Raw genomic sequence first — 27,997 nt, 5'->3', positions numbered from 1 at the left:
ATCTATGAAACAAATTCAGAAGTTTACATATCAAAATATGAGATGTATGCAGGACTGCACACCAACAGGAATACACTTGTATTTCGATGTCATGGGCCCTTTAAGGTAGTACTATATCCTGCTACATATACTTATGTAGATACAGAGGGAATATTTACATGTCATCAAAGGTATACAATGTTTGATGAATCATGCACTTTTACCTCAAGAAATTGTATTATGTTTTTGTTTTTCATTCTGAAAATTTCTTTGACACTTTGTATCATACAATAAAACATATTAATCTAATTGTCATCTTCTGTCTGTGCATTTCACAGTCCAAGTAAATATATAGCAAGTTCGTTCGTTCGTGTCTCCTTAGATCAAGATTAATGTTAAGTTCCTAAATTATATTATATTAGATTAGATTAAATTAAATAAGTTATTCCATAGCCCGATAGCAAGCAATAAATGCACATATCAGATATCCATGTATACTTGCCGTTTTGCTTTTTATTTTTAGGGGGAGGGTCTAAATTCAAAGCAAAAATGGTGACCATCACCAGGCACGTAAGCAGGGGGAGGAGGGGGGGGGGGTAGTGTTTTGGGGGTTACCCCTTTCATTTTTTTTTTAATGAGCGAAATCTCGGTCGGCGCGATTTTCCAATTTTCGAACACCCTCCTTGACAAAATCCTGCATAGCCTACGCCAATGACCATCACTACATCATTCAATTAACCTGATAGGATTTCAGGCAACATTTTCTTATAATATAATGTACAAGTCAAGATAGATGTATAATAAAATGACATTTTATCAAAAATATATCGAATAATATATACGTACAAGTCTCAATTCAACTAACAGGCAGTTTCGTCTACCAGTTCTATACCTAGCTCCCAATGTCTTAATGTGATGAGCTTCCGAGCAAAGGCGCTACATCCCTTCCAGCAAATTTAGAGTAAATAAAGACTTTTTAGTTTACACATGTTCCTTTTTTTTAGTTGTCAATTTCCTAGATAGTATATGATAGAACTATCACTTCAGATCACAAATACAGTAATGAACAAAATCCTACATATATTTTGTTTTGGATTTAGCGCCCTTTGAGAGGAAAACAATGGTTTAGTGCCTTTTGTAAGAAAGATCATGAGGGTCCACGGCAACGTTCAAATGAGATACTTTATATTGATACTCAAATACTATCATTGTTTTGTAACTAGAAACGAGAATATAAATGTGTGCAGCAACAGTCCTCTAACCCCCTCTCCACCCAATCACTAATTAAAACTGGCAGTTAATATCACATAATTGCAAAGCCTGTCTAATAATAATAATACAATATTTATAAAGCGCATAATAAACCTAAGTTTCTCTATGCGCTGTACAAGCATAATGACGAGAAATATAATCACATAAAGGAATCAACTCTAAAGCTTCCGTACCGCGCCATGTTAAAACCGTTACATGTAGATACAAATTCGAACAGTATAGTAACGTTCATGTACCTAAAATATATTATAACAATACAAATTTAAAACCAAATTTTTATGTAGGCTTACAAATTTACCCATTGTGAAGTAAGCTTTCTGTCTCTGTTCTGCTTTCTAATTGGTCAAGGCACTCCAAGCTGGGATGCTTGGCCCAACAAGAACAAATAATAAAGATAACATGGAAATAGCGGGTTTTTCATGGTAAATATTTTGGATTTAGTGCCTTTTGAAAGAAAACATATTGATGATTTTTAAAAACATTTCCTGCAACATTTTGAGGTGAAATTGCGTGATTTGGATGCTCATCTATGATGTGTTATAAACGGTGTATAGAAACATTGTAAGCGGGTGAAAATGGATTTAGCGCCTTTTGCATGTCAGCTCTTCATGTGGCGAAACCCTGTTAACTTTGAATTGAGCGAAACAACAAAATAATAAGACATTTATGATTCATATTTGTCAAAATGTTCTCTCTTCTTTCCTCGGATGTCATCATCAGCTCATTCTTTCCCTGACGATCGACTAGCTAAATTGCGTGTCGATAACGATATTATTCCGTTATACAGTGAGTCGCCGAGGTTTGAATTGTTAAAACGTCTCATGACCGAAGGACTCCGATGATCTGTGTTATTATGCCTTCGATTCTGACTGGCTTTTCTGGAACATCTCAGAGAACCGGTCTTGCATTATTGTCATCATGTCTGACAGGACATTAAGCTTTTCGTTGATCCCATCAGCGACTTTTTCCAAGTCATCTAAATTGTTTGTCTTACCGAGCCCGCCCTGTCCCTGCTCCTGATATCCGTTGCTCATGTTGGAGTTTCCAGGCTTCTGGGCGTCGACCTTTGAAGATAGATTGCCGAGCATTCCCAGCACATCAAATCGGAAGCTAGATATGTCATTCTTGATTTCTTCAAGTTCTCCTAAAGTCATACAAGAAAATTGTAAACAAAAAATGCTTAAAGGCATTGAATAACAATGTTTACAGTTTACAAATCTGACATGCATGGCTCTACGTGTTATCAGTGTCTGGGATATCGGATATGGTGTAAAGTTGAAGCCCTTAACATGCGCTTCAAAATGATCATGAAGTGCCTCAAAAAAGTAAAAATCTTTGAGTGACCAGTTTTACCATACTCATTTTCCCCAGTAGACTGTGGTGTTAGTGTTATAAAAAACCGTTGGGAAAACGATTTTTGAAATTTCGAATTCAAGTTCAAGTTCAAGTTCAGTTTATTCCAATCATAAATATCTTGATAATCAGACAGGCGATCGGCTTGTACAAAACATGGGATTTCTGACTAATCTAAAGGTATATACTTATGATTGCAGCACGAGCTAAATCCAAGGTTTTGTTTTGAATCTGTGGCAAAGACACCCAATCCCTTTGACCAAAGCTTAGCAGACAAATGTCATTAAACGGCTCTTGTGAACAATCTGTTTAAAAAAATGCTTAGTGCAAACTGTTTGGTGCGAACTCTATCCATACGTGAGAATTTTGGGTAGAAAGGAATCCGGAAAGGAATAGCAATCTGGAGTATTCTAGTAAGTAGTAACGCCTTCCGGACATGTTGAAAGTCATTTTTTTCTTGTTTTATCCGTATAGCCCAAGGTAAAGCAAAGCAACTCAGTCACTCATATTGTCTTGGAAGATTATTAAAGGATGTAATAATCGGTCGAATACAAATCAATTTTCACGTCGATCACACATTAGATGACAATGTTTCCTCACTCTATCCTCGCGTATTGCTCTCTATACCTCAGACAGTCAGACTTACTTTGATCTTTAATATAAGGAAAAAAGAAGCAAATGTTTACCTTCATCGACCTCATCGGTGTCCTTTGATCGTTGTAACTTGAAGAGAAACCTCTTGACGACATTCTTCATAAGATCGTCATGACTCGTTACATTCCGTCGCAAAGCCCTCCGCAGGTTACTCTATAACATTCAAAAGAGAGATCAGAGCACGAGAGATTCTCGTTAGAATGAAGACATAGATGACGGTAATGAATATGTAATTAATCTAAGTTGATTTCCATAGCACACAATGTATATATATTAAAGAAAGATGAGGATACCTTTATTGAAGCACAGCACAAGTTTACCATAATTCTTAAAATCTTGAGAAAAGCCTAGCTTTATCAGTCTCTTAATGGGTCTTGCTGGGTCAATCAGGTAAAGTACAAAGCCTGTGCAGTTTTCCGTCATCATAGTCTCATAGTACAGACCATGTTACGCACAGTGACTGACAAGGCCAGGGTTTGTGCCTGCACATTTATGACTACCATGACTCCAAAATTGTTAATCCGGTCTCTATAATTTATTTATTTATTTATTTATTTATTTCTGATATTTATACAGGGTGGCACATATCACCAATTTGGTGGCCTTCCATGAGGCCCTATTTGGTAGTAATGAAACAAATAACAGCATCGAAAACAAAATAGATAAATCGGCCTGGTGTCAGTTTGATCGGCATGACTGAGGTCACTCTGCAACCAAGTCTTGCCCTTCAGTTTGCTGGATATGCCACTGTATATACAGGCCTAAATTTAATGTGTAACAATTTAATGTCTAAAAATTCTCTGCGTCTGGATTTATGATAATGTATTGCATATGCATTAGAATGTTATAATTTTTCGTGAAAAATATCAAATCGGGCTGATTTGTGCATTAAGTCATGTTGAATAGCTCATTTCGTAATAAGTAATAACGAAATCACAATTCATATCTTCCTTTAGAAAACAATATAAAATCTTACTACTAAATAATTATTAATCAGCACAGTTGTTGATTTTTTTTAATTATCTGAACCCCTTTTATTGTTGTTTTGTTTTGTTTTCTTTCTTTTCCCCTTTATATATTTTTTCTTTCTCTCTAATTCACTTTCTCTTGTCTTATAGATAGTTGAAGTGTTTGTACTTTGCTTATTTTACTTAATTTATTGTTGTGTGCTTATAATATTTTGTATTTCTTTTTGTTTGTTTTTCATTCTGTAATGGGCGATCCAACGTCACAGTTTTTCATAACCTTCATGGAAAGCCCCGCATATAACCTTAGTAAACATAGTTAGAATTTACAGTTACTTTGTATATTTCGATTTTTACATTGCGAAATAAAATTGAATTGAATTGAATTTCGAAATTTTGTAAAAAATCAAAAGTATACCTGAGAAGTTATTCTGTGAGTTGCGATGTTCCGTTGACGTGAGTTCTTTTTGATCAGTTGATAGCCGGCCACAATGATATTGTTGAAGATAGACTTGGGTGAAGGTATGAGATTGAACGGAACAGGTAATGTGGCCCCTTTCTCGAAATATGACAGCCAGAGTTTGGAACGAGAAAACTTCCACTCCACATCTTCGTCATTCTATAACATTTATAATAACGGACAACAAAACGTTAACAGGAAGAAAGGTGTTCAAATCGTTAAAATAGTTTACATGATAGTTTACTTTAGAGACCATAATAATTATGTACTAAATTATTGATTTGAGCGACGTCTAGACGACCTTCCTGTAGGTTATTCTGACACTGCATGCATAACTGTTAGACAAACTTTGTATGAAGGGGAACATACTTCCCGTGATTACAAACCAAAAACACAGAATCATTGCAACATTACATAGTTGTTAATACGATTGGGTTTGATAACAGCAAACCTAAGTTGTCCTCAACACAGCAAAGCAAAGCAATGACATTTTTGTAAGATTATATATTGATGTGATTTTAAGTTTAACCCACAGAAATAGTGATAGAGACAAAATGATGAATCAGAATGATAAATCAAACTCTGAAACTGACGAGAGAGAAAGAGAATGATAAATTCGATAATGAAACTGACATTGATCGCATCGAAGGACGAAGACATCATGGCGATGAGCATGTTCAGCATAACAATGACCATGATACCCATGTAGGAACTGTAGAGCAGAATTCCAAAGGCTTCGGTAGAGGTATGGCCGCAGTCTGAATCAGTATCAGGGCACGATAGGTCAGAAGGGTCGCCAAGACCGAACAAAGCCCACATTAGTGTCCGGATAGCGTTCAACAGCCTGTTCATTTGAAGAGAAAGGAAAGTGTGACACTCAAATATACTCATATTGTGCATATTTTATAGGTCATGGCTTTGATCTTTCAAATCCCCCCCCCCCCCCCCCTAAAAAAAAAAAAAAAAAAAAAAAAATATTTACAACAACAGTGAATAGAAGAAAAAAAAATTGTAGCAAAAGATTCATTTTCCCTAAAAAAAGTAGTAGTTTTAATAATAATAATAATAATAATATCGAATATTTAGGAGCGCTGAAAACAATAAGTACCATAGCGCTTACAAATACAAATATATGTAAAGAGGACAAGAAAGTACAGTACAGGAAGTATATCACATAGATCATTGGGGGAATAGGTGAGTTTTGAGGGATCTTTTGAAGGTGGCAAGACAGGTAATTTCTCTTATGGAAAGAGGGATTCTGTTCCATGTCTTTGATGCAGCTACTGCAAAGCGTTTTTCAGTTGCTGAGAGTCTAGATTTGGGAATGTTAAGTTTACATGTGTCGGTTGCTGAACGAAGATTACGAGTTGGTGTATATATTTGGAGGGTGTCATTAAGATATTCAGGTGCCAGATGATTGAGTATTTTAAAAGCATACAGACAGAATTTAAACAGAACACGTTGGTGGAGAGGTAACCAGTGGAGCTCCTTAAGTAAAAGTGAAATAATCGCAGTAATTCTTATATCTTAAAGCCCCTCTCAATTAGTGTTGGGAGCCCAAAAATTGATGGCAAAATTTCACTTATTTGTTATGATTATGTGAAAGAGGATGTCATTTAAGACACATTTCTGCAAGGATTTTTTAAACATATGTGTTGAAAGTCGAATATTGATGAAAAATACAAAATGTTGGTTTTCTGAGAACACAACAGAAAACCCAAATTAAGTATTCTTTAATCAATATTTATCTTCAAACATATTTTCGGGGGAGAAATCTTGGCAGGCGTGTGTCTTAAATGACATCCTCTTTCACATTATGATATATTTTGAGAGAAATTTTGCCATCAAATTTTTGGCGAATTCGGGGCTCCCAAGAAGCCGCAAGAAATTTATAACCCAGTTTTGTTAGCGACGTAAAACTGGTGGTGGTGCTGGTTGCAGTAGTAGTAGTAGTAGTAGTAGTAGTAAAATGAGAGAAGTAATACTAGTGGTAAAGTTGCTAGTGATTGTAGAATAAGTAGCAGTAGCCGGAGCAGCAGCAGCAATAGAAGTATAATTTGGTGTCGTAATGGTCAGTAAGTATAAAGAATACCACTCTCAAATACAGCTAACACTGCTACGATGATGCTAAAGACATCAACTGCTGTTAGCATCTGCAACGATAGAAGATGTACGACACATGCTCCTGCAACCACTGCTCTAGCTGCGGTCAATTTCCTACACTAACCAAATTCCTAATTTCCACCCTTGACTTAACCCTAACCCAATACTCTGAACCTAACCCTAACGCTAACCTTGCTATACCACATCATTTTAACGAATCAATGTCACAGCAATTATCACTGGATCTCCTCCAACTGCTTCTGTCTGGTTAGTATACTCACGATCCAAAGGCGCTTTCATTGGGATAGTACCAATACAGATTACACATGGCGCACAAGAAGGCTATGAAGACCACGGTGAACATGGCGGCGAATCGCATGATATCACCCATCATCCTTCCAAGGGAGATCTGGAGCGGTCCAAGGAATTCACTGACAGGGAGGATGAATGAGAGACGAGAGAAGCTCAGAACATTGGCCATAGCGAACAGGCCTTCCCCTATCAGGTTCGGGTCGTTGTTTTCCCAGGCCCTCCGATCTGCAAACGAGGACGACAATGACAATAGTTTGGCCAGGACGGATTAGACCACACAGCGAGGTCACTGACAGGTGACTATCTCATCAACTCAGCCCTCAAATAACATAAGAAATAGAGGATAATGGGGGACCAACAGGCACCGATTGGGGAAGTTTTCTATACAGAGGGAGCAAGTAGCTACAAGTAGGACAGTGGGGCTTTAAATCAAAATGTAACTGATAATACACAACCAATAATGATACATGAAATGATCATGCGTACTTCTATTATTATCACAAGTACGACATATCGGTGGCCTAGCTGCACGATCCCACATCCTACACTAATTAATAATTCGTCTCGGTAATTTCCATTTCATTCATCTGGTGAAACCGTTGCCCCATTTGATGGTAGTGCCCATCATAATTTTGATTCAAGCTACGCCACTCCAGGACATTCTAGATGTGTATATCTTTCATTTTAAGACGTTATAATGGGAGAGGCATTGGGGCATTTGCTGTCAATAACTTCGATAGTCAACACAGACGATGTGTTATTATTAAGGTGTCCGTTTGTATCTTATCCATCTTATTTACGCATCGAAGTTACAGGTTTCATATTGCAATGTCAGTATGTCCTAAATAATAAAACTGAAGAAAATCTTACTCCAACCTAACTGTAACTTCATGGAATTTCATAGCCCTGTTACATGTACAGTTCTTAACTAAAATTCCTTTTCTGCACACAATTTCCACTTTAATTATAACATGGAAAAGTATATATGCAAAAAAAATCTGGGAAAAAAAAGAAATTTATGAAAAAGTGGTAACTTTTTGCAAAGTGTTTCTGATTGTGTATTACTTCTAAAAATCATTTCCCCAAGTAAATCTGTTATTTAACAAAAGTGAACTTCAATTTGTAACTGATTTCTATAAATGTATGTTCTTATCATATTTTGAATGGCCAAGAATATTATTTTGAAATTCTGCATGTAAAAATAAATTCTTGTATACATAGGTGAACGATATTATTTAATAAAGGATCCCTGTGGAAGGGGGAAAAATCACTTTAATGACATTCAACTTACCACCGGATAGGAAATAAAATTGCCGCTGGGCCTTGGCTTCATTGTTAATGAGAGCCTTGCAGTTCCCCTCGGTTTGGAAGAATTGTTCGGCCTTGTTGGTCAATTCAGTAGTCATGAACACAATCACAAGTGAACTCAGGAGAAGGTTTAACATAGCTAAATCAATCCAGTTCCAGATAGATCTAACATAGGTATGCACGCCTTCTCGCCATATCTGCTTAACCTCCTGCCAAATCATCCCTGAAAGGAATGATAGAATGAGACGATTAAAGTCTATTCATATTAGACCTACGATGGTGTTAAACGGGCGGGTGGGAAAAACAACATTCATACTACTGAATATTCTTTTTCAGCAAAAATTTCAAATTGTTGGGAAATAACGAGATCGAAGAACCTTAAAAACTGTTTTTTTCTTCTTCATTTATTAAGGTGACATGGGTGAGGTGGATATATTTCCCGCCAAACATCTTGACACTTTCAAATTCGCATGCAAATTTCATATGTCGGCAAATTTGAACAAAATCTTTGAAACTTCGAGGGAATCGGTAGAAGTTTTCGGCAAAAGTGACGTGACATCCCACCCATTCAAAATGTTCTAGTAATATCTACACGTAGTGCTTTTCATGTATGCAATAATCTGCATTTTTTCAATTACTAAATATTTTGTTCCCCTTTCCATTCACATAATCTACGAAAAAGAATACAGTGGTTACTGGTTAGTTTATTCAAACTTTACCAATTCTAACATCACCTTCAATCGTGAACATTTTATTTTCCTCTTTGAGCTGGATAAAACCAAGGCAATAGCAGGCCCTAAGAACAAAAGGCTCTGACTCACCCATGACGAAAATAAAAAGAATGAACTCGATGATGCTGCTAGCTTCTCTGATATTGGCCTTGATGTTATGGTAGCTACCAATTTGATCTATGTAAGGTCGACATGAGTTTGATGACTGGAAAATACTCTCAATGGTGATATCATTACGTCTGAAGATTCCAGACGACTCCATGACCGACTCCATGAACATGAGAAGTAAGAAGACCAAGTACATCACCGACTGATTGATGAACTTGATGATGGGACTTCGCATGAAGTTTCCAAACTAAATAAAGATAATTGGATTCTTATCGTTATATATGAAAGTCTGCTCATATTTATAGGGTTTCTTTCTGTCCTTTCTGTCTGATACATAATTATAAAACAGTACGATGTGACATGTTTCTCTCTCCAGAACCCCTCATACAGCATTGTAAGTTAGGAGATATCTACTTTTGATATGAACATCAGGGACGTAGCCAGAGTTTGATGTTTGGGGTAGGGTGGGGGGGGGGGGGGGCACATACATGTAATCGATCGACGTCCTGGGGAGGGGTCTAAAAAAGTTCAACCGATCTTGATCTTGTTTTTTTTTGGGGGGGGGGGCACGTGCCCCCCCCCCCCCCCGTGCCCCCCCCCCCCCCGTGGCTACGTGCATGATGAACATACCTTGTAAACACTACAGCAACAAAAGCAAAACACAACAACACCAAAACAATGTTGAAAACAAATAAACAAAAGACATTTCAACATTCAACATTACAAACAAATGTATACAGGTCTTCCTCGATGATTTCCAAGATCAACATCTATGTGTCATTTTGGTTATTGTATGCACCCTGAGCATTGTAATTACATCTAATATTTTTAAACCTGTAAGTATTTCAACAAATGGTTGGAAATGATGAATTAATGATTCTTACATTTCCTTTGGGATAGATGAGATAAATAATGACTGCGAATGGTACAAGGGGTAGGAAGAGAGATAACATGACCATTCTCCTCCATGTGTTCATCAGTCTGATTTTCGGAAGACCCTGGTACCACAGCGTAGAAAGATGGTGCTGGCAATGAGGATGAGCTACAAACTATAATAAGATGAGAGAGACAGAGAGAGAGAGAGAGAGAGAGAGAAAGAGAGAGAGAGAGAGAAAGAGAAAGAAAGAGAAAGAGAGAAAGCGACAGAGTGAGACAGACCAAGAGAGGGAGACAGAGAAACAGAGGGGAGATAAAAAGAGAAACAACTTATGTTTGTATATATTTTAATGTTTGTATGTATTTTTTCTTCAATTGGAGAATATAAAGACTGACCTAAACTAACAGAACTGAAATTTAATGAGATAAGGAGAGAGAGAGAGGGGGGGGGGGGGTGAAAGAGAAAGATATTTGTGGATTAACCTGGTTAAAGAGTAAATATTCGAGTGGCTTATATCGTTTTCAATAAACTACTGCCCCTTTACAATTTTGGACATAAAATCAGAATCATCATTATAAATGTCAGAGCTAAAGGAGCCTCAATGCTTAATGCCCGCGTTACACTGTCCACAAATTGACACCAGATGGACACACGATAATTTATTAAAAGGAAATGTTCCAGTGCGGCTCTGATCGTAAAGACATCGGGCCATGGCGTATGGGCATTTAAAAATGCGTATGACCGCCGATGGATTTCTCAGGCTCCGGCAGCAACTTCATTTTTAAAGCAGTTGTTAAAACATCGACTTAACCCTAATCAGGCCGGGGGCCATTATGCCCCCCCCCCCCTCCACGATTTTTCCGATTGCTCGGGAACGCATATGGATGGCGCCCCACCGCTCGCTGATTTTTTTTCTTTCGAGTCTTGCGCATCTTTCAAAAAAAAAAATGAAAATCGGACCATCAATTACAAGGTCACGTGACCTTTTGTCTTTGCATGTCAGCCCGAAAATCGCTCATTTTTGTGATTTGTGTACAAAACATATGTAAATGTCATTTTTCCTAAAACTTGGTTATTGGGTCTTGTTTAAAGTTTAGGTGGTTGTTTTAGAGTCAAAATAGTTGAATTGAAGTAAGAAATGAAATAAAACAACAAAAACAATAAAATACATAAGTTAAAAAAACAATGAAATACATAAGAAATTATAAAAAAAACAAGAGATAACATAAGGAATAAGCTAGCTCTTCCGAATTTTGTTTGTCCTATTTTATTCCAATTGGTCTGATAAAGATATATAGTGAAAACGAATGCTTAAATATGAATAATATATGATTTATGGGCAAAAATGTGATTTTATGACTTTATTTGCATAAATTACCATAAATATGCAAATAAGTAAATTTTTCAAAAAATTGAAATTATCATATTATTCTATACACTTCACTTGACAAGCGTGCAAATTTTCGCGGAGATCGGCCGCTTCACGACCGAGATCTTAAGGGGGCCATAATGCCCCCCCCCCCGGCCGTACTAAGACCTCAAATAGCCCGGCCTTTTTAGGGTTAATATCAGGGTGGACTTCTCCCTAAAAGACATACCTGTTTTTGTTGGTATTCGATGGCCATCTCCAGTCGTGGGAGGGCGTTCTGATCTTCCTTGTCATTCTCAAGAGGATTGTGGCAGGCCTGCTCTTTGACTTCAGTTTCTGAGATCGCCGCCTGTTTCAAGATCGTTTTCACCTCCTCCGTATTTTGACACATATCGAGAAGGTTGGATGCATACATTTTGCATTTCTGTTTCAGTTCCTTGTACTCAGTCTAGAAATTGAAAACAAAAAGGCTAGGACGTCAGTAAAAGGGAATTTATATAAATAAACGGCAAAATAATAATGTGCACACTAAATTATGATCAATATTCCGTCTGCTATGCAAAAGCCAAAACAGTGGTTCTTTCCCCCTGGACAAACACCCCGAGGACAATTACCCCCGGTAAATTACCCCGTAAAATTACCCCCTGAAAACTACCCTTTGGACAATCACTTTCGCCCTCCCCCTCGAGGACAATAACCCCTTATTACCAGGGTAGACTTCCCCTTTAATGAATGAGGGGGGGGGGGGGCGGGGAGGTAATTGCCCTCAAGGTGATTTTCCTCGGTTGTCCTGGGGGGGGGGGAGGGGGTTATGTCCATAGGGGGTAATTTTCAGGGGTCGGGGTAAATGTTTTTGGGGTAGTTTTTCCTTGGTTGTCTCTGGGGAGGTGGTGATTGTATAGGGGGCGATTTTCAGGGTGGGGGGGGGGGATAATTGTCCACGGGGGTAATTTTCGGGGAGGGGGTAACTTTCCTTGGGGTATTTGTCCTCGGGGGTAATTGTCCATAGGGGGGGGGGTAATTTTCCACGGGGTAATTTTTTTTGGGGGGGGGGGGTAATTTTTCTTGGGGTGGTTGTCCTTGAGGGGGGATTTCCCGGGGAGGGTATTGTCCTTGGGTGGTAATTTTCCGGGCAGTAATTTTCCGGGGTGATTGTCCAGGGGGTTATTGTCCTGATACGCAAAATAGTTACTAATTGCGCTTTACTTAGAGTTAACGTCCAGCTGTTTTTTTTTAGGCGATATCACAGGCGTCTGGCACTATTCTCCATTATTATACATCATGACTTTTAACTCTCATGTTTAGTACAGTTTTAATACAATATTGACAGACCGATACATGTTCATGCATTTTGATATTTAGACGTCTGTTAGAATTATAATAATTTATGCACTATTCGATAATGAAATATGATATATGATCATTTCATACTACGAAATCATAACAAGATAGCCACTTCTAAGTACTGTTTTTATGCTGGTAGTTTCCTATAATAAATTCCCTTGTGATATAATGCTAATAATCGTTGTCTCCCTATTAACCTCGCTGTGGGCGTACGGGCAAAGTGTCGCCTCTGGGATGTTCTCCCTTTTCAGAATATTTACTTTTAATTTTCTAACTTTTGACATTTTTAGTAAAGATTACATGTTTTCCTAAAAAAAAAAAGAGAGCACAAATGGACCTGCTTGCTACTGCCAGCTTGGAGAGGTGAAATTTTCTCAAACATCTTAAATGTCATCCCCCTCCTCCCCCCGTCTATGCTTGCTGATCGTATATTTTGGGGGTTATGGGTTACATTTGCAAAACATTTTTTTTTTTTTTTTTTTTTTTTTTAAACTGGAGAAGGGAGAAGAAGTTATTTATTACATTATTAATTAAAAAAAACTTAAACTTTCACAAAGGTGCTTTTTATGATGTCTTTCGTTTTGTTGGAGCTTGCTATCGAGAATATGTCTCTTTAAAAATAAATTAATCATTACAAAAAATAGCTGATGAGATTTTAAGGTGAATTGCTGACCTTGAACTCTTTCTCTGTCCGACAGAGGCCGTCTAGCTCTTTGCTCAAGAGGAAAGCAGTCAAGATAGGATCTTCACTCGTCAATGAGATGTAGGCTTCACTACACAATGCGCGATATGCATTAATGATGGATAGAGAGTGCATGAGAGGATCATACTCCTTCCGGTTCAAACAGGTTGTACATCCACAGAGAGGGTGATGGGGTTTGACAACATCGTCACCTGTTAACGCAATGTCAAAACCCCGGGTCAAAACATCAGCGAGAATCATTATGTACTACAAATAAAAAAAATCAACAAATGGCATAACCTAATGAGTACCAGAATTATTTATGAATAAACCGACCATGAAAGAGTAGAATGACCACTCTCATTAACCCCACATATCTTTACCACTAATTTGTACTCACAAAACATTACGTAAATAAGGTTGTGATTATGTATGGGGCGTGGATGTGTTGGTATCGAGGAAACTCGAACTGTACCTTCACCCCGGACCTTCACTTTGACGACCTCTCGATAAACAAGGACCTCCTCGGCTCGAGAACCCTATCAATTGTTTAAAACTTTGAGGCCCTGACATAGGAGTATATTTACTGAGGTCAGGTCCCATCTCCCTGTTGAGGTGCTCTTCGTGTAGTACGTCCTTCGTTATGCATAAACTTACATATCGTCCTCGTTATGTTATATTCCTACAAACATGTGTGTCCTCGGACAGGTAATGACGTACTGATGTAGATACACAATACACCAGAAACGTATACATATGAGAGGGTGGGTGTGTGAGTGTGTGTTAGTGTAAATGTTGAATGTTAACAAAATTAAGTTGTATCATCTAGATACATGTATCAGGAAAAGGCGAATGAATATCAGTAGGCAACATAATTTGGCACTCGAACAAATGCTAAGGCTTAGTGGGTTCACTCGACTCAAACATATATAAATACATATATATAGACTCTATACACTTTGTGTCACATGTTGCTACAATTTTTCAAAAGATATTAAATTCATCCATTTATCTAGGCCGGAAAACGAGCGAAACATACACCGGCCTCATCATTATCTGTAATGCACCACCGAACAGCAAAATAATGTGTTTTATGATGACAGAAACGAAAACAAAATGAAAGTATTCTACCTCGATCCATGAGTATTCGGAGGATGTCGACTTCATTATACATGGCTGCCATCATGATCGGGGTGACGTCACGGTCGAACTTAGATCGGTAGCTACGATCGTAGAAGGTTTCGTGAGGACCTAATGTTTGCATCGCACGGTTTTTCTTCTCATCGTAGCAAGGATGCCCCAGTAAAACCTGTAAAGAATAATGGCCAGTTTGTATAGGATTGGGACGTGTATTAGTCAAGAAACGACATTAACAAAAATAACAACAGCAACAACAAAAAGTAAACTTCTCATATGCCTCGTATGGTAGAAGGAAGGAAAACATTCAGTTAATAATTGAGAAGATTATCTTACCTAAGACCTATTGAATCATTCCCCTGACAAAAAACAACAAAAAACAAACCAAAAAAAAAGAACAATATATATAATATCAAATAGATAACAAATGAAATAAATAAACAAATTCATGAATAGGTAACAAAAAAAAAAAAAAAAAACACGAAATCTAACATTTTCTGTAAATGCTCTAATAATAACTTCCTCTAAAACTATTCTCAAGCTATATACATATGTAACATGCTAACTCGATGTAAAGAGTGTTATTCCTAAAGTTTCTTTCCCAAAACATGTTTGTTTCTATTCTACCTATCCATTTGTTGTATTCATATGTCACATGAACTTACAGTAAAAGTGGTCGAATCAAACATTTCACTAGTAAATTTCCAAAATATAGTTGTTTCGCTTATTTTCTTGTTGCTACTGAAAGTTCTTTTTTTTCCTACAAAACAATCTTGTTGGCAAGTTCGTGCAGAGCACTATCGTGACACTCCTGTTTATATGCATAGCTGGTGTTAATTTAATATTTTTTTCGGTTTAAACATTCTAGACGCCGTTAAATCCTCACGATTGCAAAATATTCATATTGCTTGATTTAACATTTTATTCAACAGTATAATCTAACAGCTAGAAAGTGTCATTAATAAGTCCGTAGCCCCAATCATTGTTATCTTAACATTATAGACGCTTTTAAGCAAGGGGGAAATGAAGGAATATTTATTTTACCTGCGTAATGTTAACATATCCCTTGGTGATGGCCACCATGAGGCTTTCATGTATCTCATTGAGACTTAGGTGATGATCATGCTCTTCGATGATGAAAAGCACGATCTCAAAGTGTTCGTTCTCCGTTGCGATCTCGAGGGCGGTACGGTCTTTGCTATCCGTCAGATGAAGCATTGTATTGATGGTCGCAATGTCAGCACCGCCACTCAGTGTCGTCTTCACATAGGCCAGGTTACCATTGCAGACGGCAGTCATGAACCTGGCCTCCGCATCGCCCATCGTCCGCGGTAGGCCTGAATTGGACAGGTTACGCTTTTTCGATGGCATCTTTCTTTGATTTTCTGTGAAAAAAATCAACATTCCCAAACAACTTACAACAGGTCTTTCCCTCTAGGCTACTATGCCTGCAATCCTAAATCGTACTGGTACGTCCGACGTCTCTATCGTGAGATGGAAGCTAACCTCGACGTATCTCTAACCCTAAAATAGGTTAGAAGAATCAATGAGGGGAAAAAAAACACTGTGTTGGTCCCACGACTCATAAAGCCGTGAGACCCACGGGATTGGACTAATAAGACGTATGTAATCATGATAACGTAAAGATGCCCCGTAATTGGTCGTCACCAAATGTAACCATCTATTTAAAATCCTCTAAATCTCCCCTTAAAAATGCTACAGTAACTTTTAAAAAGTAGCCTATCAGTAAAAAAAACAAAACAACAATATTACGGGATGATATATATTTGTGTTTTGTTTACTTTTTTTCACAAGAAACGTAACACTTTAAACAAGCAATTAAAAAGAAAGTACTCTACATTCGCGTAATCAAAGGAAACGTCATCTTCCTACCAGGAATGATAAACTATTTCCTTCAATGGTAAGAAGGTAACGAGAGAACTCTGTTCATAATTGTTGAAATCGACAATTATATACACAAATTTTGCGGTAGGAGGGGGAGGGGGGTGGTCATCTGTCGCCAAACTCCCAAGATTGAATAAAGAAATAAACTGCAAACGAGGTAAAGGGAGTGTGCAAAATGAAATGAAGACCGTTTTTGTAAGTGTTACAATAGTGACACCCATTGTAGATACACATGAAGGGAGGCCAGAGTACCGTCTTACAAAGAGTTCCGATTGATTTGAATCAATCGCAACTTGAAATTAATCGCAACTCCTACCTTTTCTTAAGTTCACTGTTGCAATTGATTCGAATCAATTATTATTGCAACTCTTTATAATACAAGGACCGGTTGTCGAGATAGTCTGAAGTATCAAGGGGAGGGGGTCAAGAGGAGGTAGGCTAGCGTTTGATAAATTTCGAATTTCATGTCTTCAAATTATAACATTGTTTTAAGAACATACCATTAACGATGGACAAGGGAGAAACAATTTTTCTTAGACACTTAAAGGGAATTGGTAACATTGTTCAGATGAGAAAAAATGGTGCCAAGATAGTGACTTCAATGCTAGATGTAAAATTAAAGATAAACTGAAAATTTGAGTGAAAACAGACCATTATTAATGATACAAATTGGGAACAACTGATCTAATCGATTCTTTAATTCTCCCAACTATATTATTACAATTTTATTAAATTTTAGGTGACTGTAAATCGTCACAAAGCAATGGACGGGCTCTATTCCAGACATTAAAGTGTTGAAATGTTTTTAAAAGCCCGCCTTATGTCTTATTTTCATTGAAAAACGGTTGGGAAAATTAAAAAATGGCTGGGAGAATTTACTTTTAGAGGGTGTCGCACAGCGACGCCTTCAAAGAAAACCCTAAATATCTTTGTGGTTTCAGAATTTGTTCAGGATTATTTTAATGTAAGAGTTAGTACAGTTACTGTAGAGGGAATATAATAAGTAACATTTCATACAAAAATCACGCAGTTTTTTCACCAACCTTCAACAATGTTACCGAGTCACTTTGAGAGAAGAATGATGAGGTATAGAGGAACACAATTCTGATCCAAATTTAACAATCCGTCCATCTGTCTACTTTCAAACGAAGGAAATGTGTCCCACGCGAGAGTTAATGCATCGACAATCTTTTTTTATATTAGGATAAACGCTCATCTTGAAGTGATAATTTTTGAGTAACCATCAAGTTGAAGAAATACACAGAGTAACTTACAAAATAAACTTGTGCAACTGCAAAACGTCTATTGTGGTTTCCCAAAAATATGTCAATCCTGCACTGGCAAGAGCGGTGTAGAACACAGCGTTACGTTGAAGAAGCGGCATCAGGTAGCACAAACTTACTATATGGTAACTTCAAATCAACTTGTGGAATGGAAAAAAGTATTTCATTGCAATTCCAATCACTTTTTTTTACTTGTAGATGGGATCTGGTATGGCGTTAGTTTTGATGATAAACGTCTGATACGATAATCAGTGAGTATCTCCGAGTTGTGAAGGCACAAGTATACTGCATGTTAGCTCACAATATCAAACAATATCAAACTGCAATTCCAAAGAACCATAATTTGTCACTTTTTCCTTGGCAGGCGACGTACAGTATGAAATAAGTATGACGATAACCAATGTAGGCCTACATCTCTCGGTGTCCATAAATTGAGTTGACCCAAAATTGTTCAGCTCTAATTACAGCTGCACATTTCATACAATGAAGACATAATTATGTGCAAGGACGGGTTTGAGGATGTGAAACTTAATATCCTTGCATTACATTAAGATTCACCTTTTATTAGTGGATTGAAAGTAAGGCTAATTATTCACGTCGCGAGTTAATATTAATAGCCTACCAGCACATCGGGATTAAATTTTGTGTTTATCAGGCCAACTGATGTAGCATAATATTATATAGAAAGTGACGTTGACAGTTTTGACATACGTGTAGATGTGATAGGTCCATATTGGAGCGGAGAAAAAGATCTCAAATTTAGATTTAGATTAAAAAAACTCGGCTTTCTAAGTCTGATAATTGTCATAATTTTAATGACGATAACATTCTGACTGAAGCGCTGACAACATGCAAGGGGTACACGCACAAGTCGATAGATGCCGTTTGGTTACATAAAATGTTTTATTTCTCCAAATAGAAGAAGTACAAGTCAAACAAAGTAAATACAAATTACATAATTCAGAAGTTAAGTAAATATTAATAGCCTACCATCACATCGGGATTAAATTATGTGTTTATCAGGCCAAATGAGGTAGCATAATATTATATAGAAAGTGACGTTGATAGTTTTGACGTACATGTAGATGTGATAGGTCCATATTGTAGCGAAGAAAAAGATCTCAAATTTAGATTTCTATTAAAAAAACTCGGCTTTCTAAGTCTGATAACTGTCATTATTTTAACGACGATAACATTCTGACTGAAGTGTTGACAACAAGCAAGGGATACACGCATAAATTGATACTGAGATGTCTTTTGTTTTATAAAATGTTTTAAATTTTCCAAATATAAGAATTACGAGTCAAAACCAAGTAAATACAAATGACATCATACAGAAGTTAAGTCAGTTACAAGTCAAAACTAAATCCGTACATTTTGTTTGTTATCCAAAACAATATTATAGAAGAATAAGATTTAAAATATATTACACTTAGTCTCTTTTTACATTAAAACAATCACAAACATTTTTTTATTCATGAAATAATAATTATCTTTAATCAAAACATTATTACTACCTCTGCATATAGAGAATTAACCAGAAAAACATTTAAACACTAAATACACACACACACACAAAATATATAAAATAGACGCCCCGTCTTTTCAACCTCACATGCATACACAGTCACACGAACACACAATACCCTCATACACCCCATTCACATTACACTTACTGAAAAAAAATGTTCATAATATGATTCCTCATTATTTTGACAAAATGAACACAGCGGACCCAACTTCACCAAGACGAACATGTGTAAATATTTTTAGTGTAGACAATATTATTCAACATCTTATACAGAAACTCTCGTAGTTTGATATCCAAAGTAGATTTCCTTAATCTGGGATATACCTTTTTAATGTCTTTTTTAGTCAAAGTATCAGCTGCATTGATTAATTAGACGCATATGATATTAAAACTGATATCATGAAAATTACACACTCTTTCTATTTCGTTCGAAAATGTTCTCCCTGTGAATGGTAATGCCTGATATAATTTAGTCAATTTTATTTTCGGTTGCAGTTAAGCCCATGTTCTCAAAGGACCTTCTTGATTTTAAATCATTCCTATCAACCTAATGATGTACTTTTTTTTCCAGGAATAAACCCTGATCGTACAGTGTGCAATCATCAATTAAAATAAATATATAATGGAAGATAATTTCATTCCTCTTTGAAACATCTCCAAGCATATAACATATCCATATAAAAATCCGATAAGTGCAAATTGAAAAATCGAAAACTTAAATACTGCTTCCATTTCATGTTCGGGTCTCCTATAATAAGTTTCCTTAAACACATAATTCTCTGCCCTTTAACAAATAATCGAAAGTCTGTGAGTGTAAGCCCCACTTGATCATAATCTAAAAGGACAGTTTCTCTTCTTAATTTTTCTCTATCATTCCATATTTCATTTCATTTTTCATTTATTTTCCACATTAAAAACCGGAAGAATATACAAGGCAAGAAAATACATTTTTATACATTTGACACAGAGCAAATGAAAAACAGATACATAGGCATAAAAGAACAATGAAAATCTACATCTGTTAACAAACATCAACATTAAAACATAAAAACATAAAAAGGTGAGTAATGTAGATGGGGCTAGAAAAAGCGAAGCTTATCGAGTCTAGCCCCGGTAGCAATGAAGGGGAAGTCCACCCTGAGAATGTGTGTGGCCAAGTAAAGGCGGAGTAAACCCATCCTTAGGATGGACTCTCCCTTCAAATGTCTGGTTTTATAATTAGATTAGATTGACCCGATGATAACATAATTGCGATTTGAAACATAATAATAATTGATTTTAAATTGATATGACTATTTAGAATTGCAAAGATATTGTTTATATTTATACTTAAATTGTCGTAATGATGCAGATTGTTTGAGACTGTCATCTAAAGTAGACCATGTAAGGTAACCCTGATACTTAACACTTCTTTGGCCAGTGGCAGTTCTGTAATAAATGCTATGCAAATTCTTGGAGTTTCGGGTGTTATAACAATGTACATCACTGTTGCATCTAAACCAGTTTTGAAGTGAGTTTGGTAATAGTCCCTTTTCAGACCTGTACATAAATTCTCCCAGTTGTAACCTACCTAATTCATATACAGTCAAAACCCTTAATTGTTTAAAGATATTGTTGGTATGTGCCAAATAAATGGAATCTTCCACATCCCTGAACCACCATTCTGGCATTAACATGTTCTTTTAACTTTTCTCTCTCTCTCTCTCTCCCTCTCTCTCCCCCTCTCTCTCTCTCTCTCTCTATATATATATATATGAATGTATTTCTTTGTATTTTATAATGTACAATTAGTTTCCGATGCATATAATTCTTCGTAAATCGTATACCGGCCGGATTGCTATGGCAGTTCTTCTCACACCGTTATCCCCATTGTTATGCATTGACACCCCGGATTCGTAATATTTGATTACTGGAATTTGACGCAATCCTGGACATTAAGAGACTAGTCTAACGTCATTACATATCACACCAGGAGCGTTTTTCAACGTTGATGGTAGGGGGGGGGGGATAAACAAAAACAAAAGGCACTTACAAAGGGTAACCTAAAAAAAAAGATGATAAAAATATATTTTTTGAGACATACATGAAGGTGTATACCTAAAGGCACTAAGCAAAAAGGACACTTTTCAAAGTTGAAGTTCGATTTCAAAATTATTGAGTTCGAAATCAACCCCCTCCCGCCAAAAAATCCTAGTAACGGGCCTGTAATCTGACATTGTTTTAGAGAACTTTGCTCCAAGCTATATGTTGTCGAAGTGGGGACTTCCTCCCTCCAAAGGTAGGCCTAAACGGTTTTGCATAAACCGTAAATTCAATATTTTAAGGCATTTTCGTACGATGATTGAGATATTTATTTTCGCTCAAAACTGCTCTAGATTTTGAGACGAGTTTTATACATGTCCTCATAATACGTCATGACCTTGTCAGAGCACCTGATGACGTCAGCCGGTAGTTGATCACGTGGTGGCATCTTCTTCGATGGGAGGAAGCAGCTACTCTTCATCGCTGTACCATAGAAATTGACCAAGTCCATCAGGAGATTGTCACCACTAGCTTTCATCCTTGTCAGCACCTTGGGTGACGCGTCCCACTGCAGTAAGCCGTTGCTGTACGGTAACCCGACGGCGGTGCAATAAGCCGAAAGCGTCTCGGCAGGTTTCGACAACAGATCGTTACCATCTATAACGACAGGGTTGGTATCAATATTCTCGTCTTGAATGTAATTCCAGAGGTCGTATGTTTCTTTCGTGCCATAGCCAGAGGGGAAGAAGCGGTCATCGCGTTCCACGTCGTAAGTCTCCTCAGAGGCAGCTTTACCTGTTTGTGAAAAAACAAAATCGTTTCACTACGTTGCATTAGACTTTATTACACCCGTTGTACACGAGGTGTCATTTTGCTGTCTTAGGACTTCTTCACCAACGTCAGCGGTGTTTGACGCGCTCTCCACGTGATCTCAAATAGATTATTTATTAATTTATTCATTCACCAATATTTAAAACAAAAAAATACAAATATACAAATGAAATATAAAATGCAAGTTAACATTATAGTCTAAAACATAAACATTGCATAAATTGTTACAACATAATAATAATAATAATGATAATAATAGTCTTTTAAAGTCCACTCCAAATTTTATTAAGTTAAACCGAAAATGGAAATTCTTTTTTCCCAATTGATCGTGAGCCCGGCAGCCACTGAGCAGCGCCAGATCGACGTTGCTCTATCCCTTATTGTTGAACGCCAAACAAGGTAGCAGCAACTCCTCTCTTTTAACGTCTTTTGGTATGACGCGACCGAGGTTCGAACCCACGACCTTCCGGTTCTGAGACCGAGCCAACAAATACTTAAAATAAATTATACGCTTATCTTCTTCAGGGCTCTGTTTGCATACAATTAAAACTGACCTGTAATAGGTAAAATGAATGGATCCAAGTCAATATTAGAATAAAAAACAACAACTAATAATCAGGGACGATTTGAGAATAATTAAAACATACAAAATAAGATTCAACACGAATTATCAACTTTTTGTTGATTAAAAACCAAGATACTAAAAATATATACAGTATATATATTTTAATGGGTGAATTAAAGATAAAATGGGACAGGTCGTGTAACTACCAGCACATTTTAATCAAAACATTGCATAGTTATTGATATGCTTAAAATACATTAAGCTGGAACAATGGACATATTGGTGGTTGTATTCCAAGGTGGCTGAAATCTAAGACATGAAGGAACATGATTATAGGGGGTTATATATAGCTACGGAGTTATTTCTACATGTGCTTAAGAAGGCATTTGAATGAATTGGGTGTTTTTGAGAATCGTATGTGGTCGGGTAGTTGGCATACAGAATGATTTTTGTTAAAAGCCGTTCGACAGTTTGGTGGTCTCAAAAGAAACTTGCCCGAGTTACGTGTGGTCCTGGTAGAAACATAGTCCACAAATGAAAGTCTCCCATACATGATGGCGGGAGCTAATTTATTTACAAACTTAAAAATCATGAGACAGAACGTCACAGGAGGCTCTATGAAGGATATAGTTTAGTTGGGGCCAGTTTAATTCACGGAAGACAACTTCAGAACGTGTCTCCTATGTACGGTTAGTCGGTTAGATACCATGTACGCTGCCCTTTTATGGAGTCTATTTAGGGTGTCCTTCTGATCTGCCACACCATACATTTGAGCGGGACAATACATCCCCAATACAATATAGTTAGTTGCAACTTATCAAAGAAATGCTTATTTCTACGCATGTCTCTTAAAGTCGAGGCAGTTGTCGATTATCACACCCCCACATCTAAGCATTTAACGTCATCCGCGCATTTCCACGGAGTCAAATTTCACTCTGAATGGCGTCAGCTGGGAGTCAACTCTATTCCTAGTTAAAGTGACACGGAAAAGGAGTCATCTTGACTCTGAATTGAGTCAATTCTCAGCTGATGCCACACAATCCGAGTCAAATTGATTCGGAATCCGTGTCACTTTAACTAGGAATAGAGTTGACTCCCAGCTGACGCCATTTAGAGTGAAATTTGACTCCGTGGAAATAGAGCACGGCCTTGTATACTAATTATTGATAGAACTAAAAACTGATTTTTCACATTGACCCACATTTTATTTATTATCAGATTTGTGGTACTGCAGTGATTTCGTACATTGGTATAGACATAAGTATTCAAGTTGACACCAGCTTAACAATTATTGTGAAGAGTTTCAGGAACGTCATGCGTTGACAAAGGCAACATACCCCACAATATATCATGATATATCATCTAGCTCAGTGAAGTGAGAAGGTCACTAGTTTTGGACAAAAGTACCAGCATACTTGCCCTTTTTCGGCATTCTACAAAATCTTACCTTTGTTTGCACTGATAATTGACCCACTAATAGACAATAAGCATTCCTTAACTCATGCAGAAAACTCGTATTTACATTTAAGAAACACACCAATGTTATGGGAACACCGACATGAATGTTTATTTCCTGTCTTCATATTATGAAGTCATAGTTGTTGATTAGTATTTGCTTTTGTGTTATTCTTACAAATAAAAAAGGATGACTTAATGAATGTCGGTATGCCATGAGATGCATTGTTCCTATACGCATATTCCCTGCATGGGCTCTGTGTTAATAGATACAGTAACAAGTAATGTATCAATTAAACAGTTATATTTAAAGAAAAAAGTAACACCGCGCTTTATATACCGCTTCAGATCTTAACGAGGCTTTACATTGGTGCCTGGCAAGAGTTAAACTCTGCTTCTAGTTAGTTCCTCTTTTCTCGTGCTATTTCTATTATATTGTCGTTTCATTGCGTATCTTTCTGTAATATAATTATTCATTGTATTATGTTTTGCATGAGAAAAAAAATCATTTGAATCACGCATTGGACCCCCCCCCCCACACCACACATACACACCCCACCCTTTACCTTCCAGTAGTCCTAGCTCAGAGAACTGATTGTACATCATCTTGCGGTAGGAGGCTATGGAGCGGACAGGGTGTCGGATGAGAAAGGTGTGTCTGTACCCCTTGGGGAGGTAGGCACGGTACTCCTCCGTCATTGCATTGCCCATGTCCTTTACCATCACGTGTTTGGCGGTAGTGGCTTCAAGACGACGCTTTACAGAACCGTATCTGTATATCAAAAATAAAAGAGGAAACAGCGTATTGTTTATAATCTTGCCCGTTGCCTTGCACACGAGATGCCCCCCTTTTTTAAAATTGGTGTTGTTGTTGTTGCTGCTAACGTATAGACTGCGTCAACGACTTGCGTATTCGATCTTTTTGTCAGATTTCGTTGAAACTTTCACGATACAGTCTACTTCTCTGATTTTTTTTAGCTTTCTTTTAGAGTTGTTTGCTTTCCAGGTTGGATTTCCCTTTGCACTAAACTATTTGAGCATCACTAAGCATCCCTCTGCAGATAACAGCTTTTCACACTCTTAACCCCCGCCCCCCCCCCCCGCCCGGCCCCGCCCCCTCCTTAGGTTCTGTCAACTTGACTGCCTATAATGTAAATATTAAAGGGAAAGTCCACCCCCAAAATAAGTTTGTTTCGATAGAGGCAGAATAATAAGAAAATCAGGTGAGTGAAAGTTTGAGCAAATTCTGAATGAAAATAAGAAAGTTATGAATTATTGAAGTTGTGATCAATCAAATACAAATTGGCAACTCTGTGACTTATTATAGTGTCGACCATTGGAAGATCCCGTGAACAACACTTTGCGCTTTGAGAATCACCAAATTATCTTCCCGTATGATTTGGGGAAAAATAAAGTGTTGCTGTATTCATATCTTTTCATAAAGCTTTATGTTAAAAGAATATCAGAATAGCAAATGCATTTCGAAATAGTCCCTTGGTATAACATTAATCGACTTTTTATCACACTGATCTACCCATGTGAACTAAGAACTAAGAGGGAGGGGGGGGGGGGGTAGTGAGCACCTTTTTTTTTTTTGGTCCTCGAAAATTAAAAAATTAGCACCCCCCCCCCCCCCCCAGAGCGCCAGGGGGGGGGGGGCCCAACCCCCAAAAAGGTAAAAATCACGTGATTTTACATGATTTTTTTTTCTCAAGGGGGGGGGGGCCTGGATCCGCCACTGGTAGTAGTAGTAGTAGTAGTAGTAGTAGTAGTAGTAGTAGTATTAGTAGTAGTAGTAGTAGTATAGTAGTAGTATAGAATTGCAGTAGTAGTAGTAGTAGTGGTAGTAGAAGTAGAAGTAGAAGTATGAGTAGTAGTAGTAGTAGTAGTAGTAGCAGTAGTAGTAGTATAGTAATAGAATAGTATGATGGGATATCTCACGAGAGGCGATCGGGCTCAAAGTGGGTATTTGCCATGCCGTCTAGGGCCTTTTTTACTCTCTGAAAGATCTCCTCATTGCCCTCATAGTCCATGGGTATGTTGAGCTTCGTTTGATGATTATACTCATTGCTGGTGGCGTTGCAGTAGGCATAGGGTTCAAACCACACCTCCGAGGCATCGATGAAGCTGAGACACTTGGCGAGTGCTGTCGAGATGGACCGAGGAACACACCACAGAATGGTCCTGCTACCATCGGTATTCGATGAAGACATTGTCTACTTATATGTTTCCAGTATCTTGTAGGAATGTTCAGAAATAGATCATCAATATAACCTTGATACGAGTAGGCCTATTATTACGTGTGAACGGCGATCAATAATATTGTTGATGAAATGTGTAGACTTTTCTAGCTGTTCTCGATCTTTTTTTGCTGTTTTTTTTTCTAGTAACTTTCTGACTGAACAGCACTTACAGCTCTGTTTCTCTGATGGTTTAATTCAAGTTGGCCATACAGCATTTAAACTTGTGTGTAGATATCCGAAATGTTATTTTCCTGCTGTCGATTTTCTTTTCCCAAAGATTTTCTCTTATTCTAAGACAAGTTGACTCCCACACAAATGATATTCGATTGTAATGTTTATCTTTCAGTCGTGGAAGTCTAGGCCTATATCTGCATTATCCAAGAAGAAGTTGAGCTTATTTCAATCCAGATCCGACATAAAAAAACAAGAAAATGACAACTGGAAGCTAGGAGCAAAATGTTTTATCAGTTGACAGGTGTATTGATATTCTGCTTCATCCAACTATATTATGAAAGAGCAACGCACAAATGAAATCATACTGATATCAATACCATAGTGCTTCCTTTTTGACCTATTTATGACAAAACGTGGATTTTGTACCTACATCATGGAATAAAAGAATGCCCTGTATGCACTTGTATGCCCGGTGTGAAAAGATGAAAGAATTCAGATTCAGATTCAGATTCAGATTCAGATCAGTGACCATATATATATATATATATATATTCAGTGTCGATTTACTAGGTTAAAAAAACAACTTCATAACCTCACTTTGTGCCATTATGTACCATGTACCATATATTTTTTTCCCAAGACATCATAATTATGCCATTATCTGTGAGGGCTTGTCATGAAATTTGACGATTCTCTTAATCAGTCGTTCTCAAAATAAAACCTATGATCGGATTTTTATTTTGAACATAAAAATTATTTTCAGGACATCTTATATATTGTAACGACCACCGCGGCCGTGACTTATATAAAGGCATGACTTATTTTTTTTAAAACTTTGTCATTAAGGTGTTAAAATTAACAAAGCCCTTTCTGAGTAAATAATATTAATCGCATACATAGATAGATCTATTGGTTTCTTAAACTTACTTGATAATTTGGAATCATAAAATTGTCCTCTGCTCTAAGACTTGACTACAGTTCTTTATTTTTAATACTGCTTGACAATAAAAGATTACCGTTGACCACTTCTACTGAGAAATGAAAATGAGTCATCGACTGTTTTCAAGCGCAGCGTTCGTCGACGCGCGAAAACGGTGTAGTGTCGAACTTACATGCAGCTAATCTGCTAAAATGCAAACGAACGCTTGACATTTGGATCATGTGTTGAGACGCTTAAAATGTTAATTTTTCATTATTTCTCAGTATATCTTATGAAATCGAATGAAAACAATTATTCAAGCAATGCAATTAGTTAATATTTAGTGTAACTGATATTCCACCTATAGTCTTGTCTATATGTCATTAGTTGTAGACTAGGAGATTTAATCAAAGCC

General features: G+C 37.1%; 2 protein-coding genes across 3 annotated transcripts; both read right to left on the bottom strand.

Moving 5' to 3' along the window:
• Window positions 1-3: 3 nt before the first annotated feature.
• On the bottom strand, window positions 4-18,331 carry LOC584724 (short transient receptor potential channel 3). 2 transcript variants are annotated; one of them, XM_784576.5, is made up of 13 exons: window positions 17,603-18,331; window positions 15,699-16,039; window positions 14,649-14,826; window positions 13,509-13,729; window positions 11,721-11,939; window positions 10,130-10,294; window positions 9,228-9,492; window positions 8,390-8,629; window positions 7,068-7,323; window positions 5,317-5,527; window positions 4,642-4,842; window positions 3,291-3,411; window positions 4-2,395 (listed from the first exon to the last, which is right to left on the bottom strand). In XM_784576.5, exons 2-13 carry the CDS (start codon window positions 16,023-16,025, stop codon window positions 2,103-2,105), a joined length of 2,697 nt encoding a protein of 898 aa, XP_789669.4. In that variant the 5' UTR covers window positions 16,026-16,039; window positions 17,603-18,331; the 3' UTR covers window positions 4-2,102. The 2 variants fall into 2 exon arrangements, with proteins under 2 accessions (XP_789669.4, XP_011662796.2); XM_011664494.2 differs by having other exon boundaries at window positions 17,834-18,331.
• A 3,218-nt stretch (window positions 18,332-21,549) lies between these two features.
• Window positions 21,550-26,529, bottom strand: LOC105437649. Its single transcript, XM_030974896.1, has 3 exons — window positions 26,188-26,529; window positions 24,813-25,018; window positions 21,550-22,190 (listed from the first exon to the last, which is right to left on the bottom strand). The coding sequence occupies exons 1-3, from the start codon at window positions 26,457-26,459 to the stop codon at window positions 21,745-21,747; spliced, it is 924 nt and encodes a 307-aa protein (XP_030830756.1). The 5' UTR covers window positions 26,460-26,529; the 3' UTR covers window positions 21,550-21,744.
• Between the last annotated feature and the right edge of the window lie 1,468 nt (window positions 26,530-27,997).

This window comes from Strongylocentrotus purpuratus, unplaced genomic scaffold, assembly GCF_000002235.5.
Source record: "Strongylocentrotus purpuratus isolate Spur 01 unplaced genomic scaffold, Spur_5.0 spur5_scaffold_7, whole genome shotgun sequence".
Classification (NCBI taxonomy): domain Eukaryota; kingdom Metazoa; phylum Echinodermata; class Echinoidea; order Camarodonta; family Strongylocentrotidae; genus Strongylocentrotus; species Strongylocentrotus purpuratus.
Note: the sequence above shows the minus strand (reverse complement) of the source record. Positions and strands in the feature narration are given on the sequence as shown.